Source organism: Pollachius pollachius (assembly GCF_949987615.1).
Source record: "Pollachius pollachius genome assembly, chromosome: 1".
In the NCBI taxonomy this organism is placed as follows: domain Eukaryota; kingdom Metazoa; phylum Chordata; class Actinopteri; order Gadiformes; family Gadidae; genus Pollachius; species Pollachius pollachius.
In genome coordinates this window covers 48,091,796-48,095,984 of record NC_136934.1, presented here as the reverse complement: position 1 = coordinate 48,095,984, position 4,189 = coordinate 48,091,796, and the positions used below count along the sequence as shown (strand labels likewise).

Genomic DNA, 4,189 nt, shown 5'->3' with positions numbered 1-4,189 from the left:
TTATTTTAAAAAAGTTAAGTTGCAAAGAATAAGTCAATTTGTAATTAGGCATACAAAACAAACAGTCAGAACTTACCGTGCCTGTGTGTGTGCTGTGTGTGTGTGTGTGTGTGTGAGTGTGTGTGTGTGTGTGTGTGTGTGTGTGTGTGCAAAGCGTACATGCTTGCGTGTGCATGTGTTCGCGGGCACGAGCCTCTGTGCAAGCTGTGGCGGATATAAGCTCTGGAGATATCAATGCAGATGGTGGAGACTCCATCTGTTTCGAGGAAATGTTCTAGAAGAGCACGAGTTTGAATGGCTGAACGGTAAAGGGATTTGGGATAGGGGGCTTGCGTGTTAACCAGCTCTTCCCCTGGTTCAGGAGGAGTGAGGGTGCCAGTGAGATTCTAACACGTCCCAGCCAATCAGAGAATCAATCAGTGAACGCCGAGGGCCTTTTATTGCCCTGAGCACGTGCCGCTGTTTACCAGGAGGCGCAAGTCGAAAGTTAGGAAATATTGACTTTTAGGGATTCCTTTAAACCACTAAGTCCAGATAACATTTGTAAAACTACTAAAAATAGAACTACTGGAAGACTTAGTTCATTTTTTCATTATTAAATATATATAGGCCTATAAATGCATTATTTTTATTATAATTTGTATTATTATTATTATTATTTGTATTATCATGAATACAAGTATTATTAATATTATTATTAGCCTCTTCCTGATAATGCCAATAATATCAGCCAAAACTAAGTTGTCAACGTTAATTATTATATATTTCTTAACCAACGCATTGTCTAGTTAAGGCTTTTTTTTTTTTTTTTGCAGTCAGCTTATCTCGTCCACCATCATATTTAGCCCCTGCACACATTTCCAGCAGGTTATCACAATTGCCATTCCTCCCCTCCTTTCTGATGTGTTCCGCAGATTACCATCAGTGCCCCTCAGATATTTTAACAGATCCTCCACTCGGAGCCATCTGGTGCGGATCAAAATCTAGCGAGTTCTTGGGTTTAGTTGTTAAGGCATTAAATCTAAATCTAGAGAATCTCTTTTCAACCGTCAGGACCAGAGTGTTAAGCATTTTTTTTTAAGTCGATATTTATATATATAAAATAAAAGGCGAAAATATTTTAAAATGTTAGCGAGCAGACATTAAATACAACTCAACGATAGCCTCGGACAGACAAACCAGTATGTTGCTGGGGAGGGTGTTATGGTCCAGCCCATAACGTTCATAATATATATAATATATAGGCCTGATATGAGAGGAGGAGAGCAGATGCTCTGGTCTAGTCTCATATTATTTGCATATCACAGAGGAAATAGCGCAAAAAATGGCCTACGGAGAAAGTTATTATCAGGTTGTGTTATTTTAGTATCTAAGTGAAAATGTAGATGGTTAACATGTAAATAAAAAATTAAAAAACGTATAATTATTCCACTTCTTTCTTAAAAAAAAAGGGCACAGATAGGAGTATCTTAAAGGCTTGTAGGTTCAGAGATGGTTTTCCCAGCAGAATGCGGGCTATACAGCGTCTTACAGTGATCCCTGGCTTTCCCTCATTCCGTTTCACTCAAAACAGAAGACATGTTTAAGTGAAGTGGCTCTGTTGTTACTCTGACAGCAGCCTGCTCGGGGTTCACAAGCACGCGCGCGCACGCGGGCGTGCACGCACGCGGGCGCGCGCCTTCACACGCATGGTGCGCGGACAGGACGGAGGAACACCGAACGATAGGGAAGAATGAAAGAAAGAAAGAAAGAAAGAAAGAAAAAAAGAAAGAAAGAAAAAAAGAAAGAAAGAAAGAAAATCAAAGAAAACAAGAATAAAAAATAGAAAGAAAGAAAGTAACACATTTTTATGTTAGCTCTAATGTAAATACAATATGAACATTGGACAACTTTACCGTCCTTAAATAACATCATGAATTCACACATTAAAATTGCACATGTGCGTCGCGTACCTATAATTAAAATGCCTAATGCGAGCATTTGAGATTAATAACAGCGGAAAAAAACAAAGCACGAATAATAAGGTCAAAATATAAGGATATTAGTCTAATTGTTATTGCAATACCATAATAAAATATACATGAGAGTGCATGGGAGTGCAGCATGGCCGCCTGGCATATATAAAGTGCACAAGGAGGACGAATCAACCTGTCCGACGTGCCCGATTATAAACACCAGTCACCGCGCAAAACAATACTATCCTAATCAATCAGTCTTTGGAAATAATAAACGCACCAGTCGCCGGTAACCGACAGAACAATTTCCTCTGGAAGTTGTGTTTTTTTTCTCCTCCTCCCCTTTCTAATTATACAATTGAAATCTATTCCAAAATAAGTTCCTTCTTCTTTGCGGGTTCACTTACCCCCCCCGCCCCCCACCCCCTCTATGTCGGACAGCTGTAAAATCGTGTAGACAGGTTGTCATACAACAATCAAAGCTTCGGTGAATAGACTCTAATGCTGAACATTTAACATACAATAGTCCAAACGCGCGGCGGAGAGAAGTGGCCCCAGCCAATGCCTCTCTCCACATGCTCCAAACGAGGAGGAGCTTGCAGGCTCAAGTAAAGGGGGGGGGGGATGCCAATCAAAGCATCAACTTCAAATTGTATCTGAGAGATCAGCCCGAGACCTCGGGGCAGGCACGTCAGTTGGAGCTCAATTGTTGATCAGATCACATCCAACGGACTCGCAGAGAGAGAGAGAGAAAGAGAAAGAGAGAGAGAGAGAGGAGCATAGAGAGAGCAGTCGAGATTTAAGGAGAAGACTTGTTTTTTTTTGTACTGTACCTTTTAGGGCTACTACAACGTCCGTCGCGACTTTTCCCTTTGACTCGCCCGGGTTCTTGTCATTACGCGCGGGTGCGTATTGCATTATTACGCACGGCACGGGGGCTTTTGTTCGGGCGGAAGAGCTGTGCTGACCGAGGTAGTGGAAGATGTCTTTCCCGCAGTTGGGCTACCCGCAGTACTTAAGTGCGTCTCAGGCGGTCTATGGGAGCGACAGACCGGGCGTGCTGACGTCCTCGTCCCGGGGAGGTAGCGCTGAGCTCGGGGGGAGCCCGTCAGCCGCTGCCGCCGCAGTGTCGTCCGTGTTGGGCATGTACGCCAACCCTTATGCGCACAACTACAGCGCGTTCCTGCCTTACACCAGCGCGGACTTGGCTCTTTTCTCTCAGATGGTAAGATTTTGAGTTGTTTTGGTAGTTACACTGCATAGTTTTGGATTATGTGCCATACGTGTTAAAAAGCCTGATTGGAAACTATTCACACACTGAAGTTGTGTTTCTAACCTCGTTGTGAAATATTTTATTATCCGTTCATTGCCCCGTTGCAGTTTGAATTGCATTGTCGGTGCAGATATGTGCAAAGTTTGTTTGTAAAATCGTTGAACTGTGGAAGATATTTTGGGAGAAAATAGAGGCAGGTTTTTTTTTGTCTTGGGGACGGCATAGGGATATTAGCATAGGCTGTAAAAACCGAGATCAGTATGATTCATATTTTATTTAAATTGATTTAATATTAAGATGGATCACTAATACAAATTAAAAAATCGTGCGAATAAATGCTCAGTGTAAAAGTAAATTTGCCAGTCGTCATAAAACAGCTAATTGTATTGTTTTAAATGGTAGGCCCATCATTGTGATTTTTATTACGTTTTTTATTATGATCAGTATTTTTTTAAATATTATTTATTGCAATTGTTGATGTCATTGCTTATGGAAAATGCCTACAAAACATGTAGATGGCCGGCTGTGTGTGTGTGTGTGTGTGTGTGTGTGTGTGTGTGTGTGTGTGTGTGTGTGTGTGTGTGTGTGTGTGTGTGTGTGTGTGTGTGTGTGTGTGTGTGTGTGTGTGTGTGTGTGTGTGTGTGTGTGTGTGCAGTGCAGGTCTAGTATACTATAATATTATTGTCTACCATTTTGAAATAAAGGACCGAAGATACGAATTATAGTGTACTACTACAGTGCAACAATTTGTATTTTATTCCTCCACGAGTACCATCAGCATGGCGTGGCAGTGTATCGCGCAATGCAGTTTATTTGCCTTTATCTGCAAAAGCCTAAAATAATACCCTGCGGCATCGGTCCACTACACTACAAGCTGTTTAAAAATGACTCAGTCTTGTTCGATGTACAATCGGTATCAATAGATCATGTCGAGCCACGACATGAACGTGACAGTCTTAAG

General features: G+C 41.6%; 1 protein-coding gene across 2 annotated transcripts in view; it reads left to right on the top strand.

Annotated features, from left to right (window-relative positions):
* Positions 1-2,937: 2,937 nt before the first annotated feature.
* Positions 2,938-4,189, top strand: part of irx1a (iroquois homeobox 1a) — a gene marked incomplete at both ends in the record, with an annotated part of 4,033 nt that continues 2,781 nt past the window's right edge. For both annotated transcript variants that reach the window (XM_079739965.1, XM_079739964.1), the window contains one exon: positions 2,938-3,180. In XM_079739965.1, the coding sequence (XP_079596091.1) occupies positions 2,938-3,180 (243 nt within the window). The remainder of the gene's footprint in view (positions 3,181-4,189) is intronic.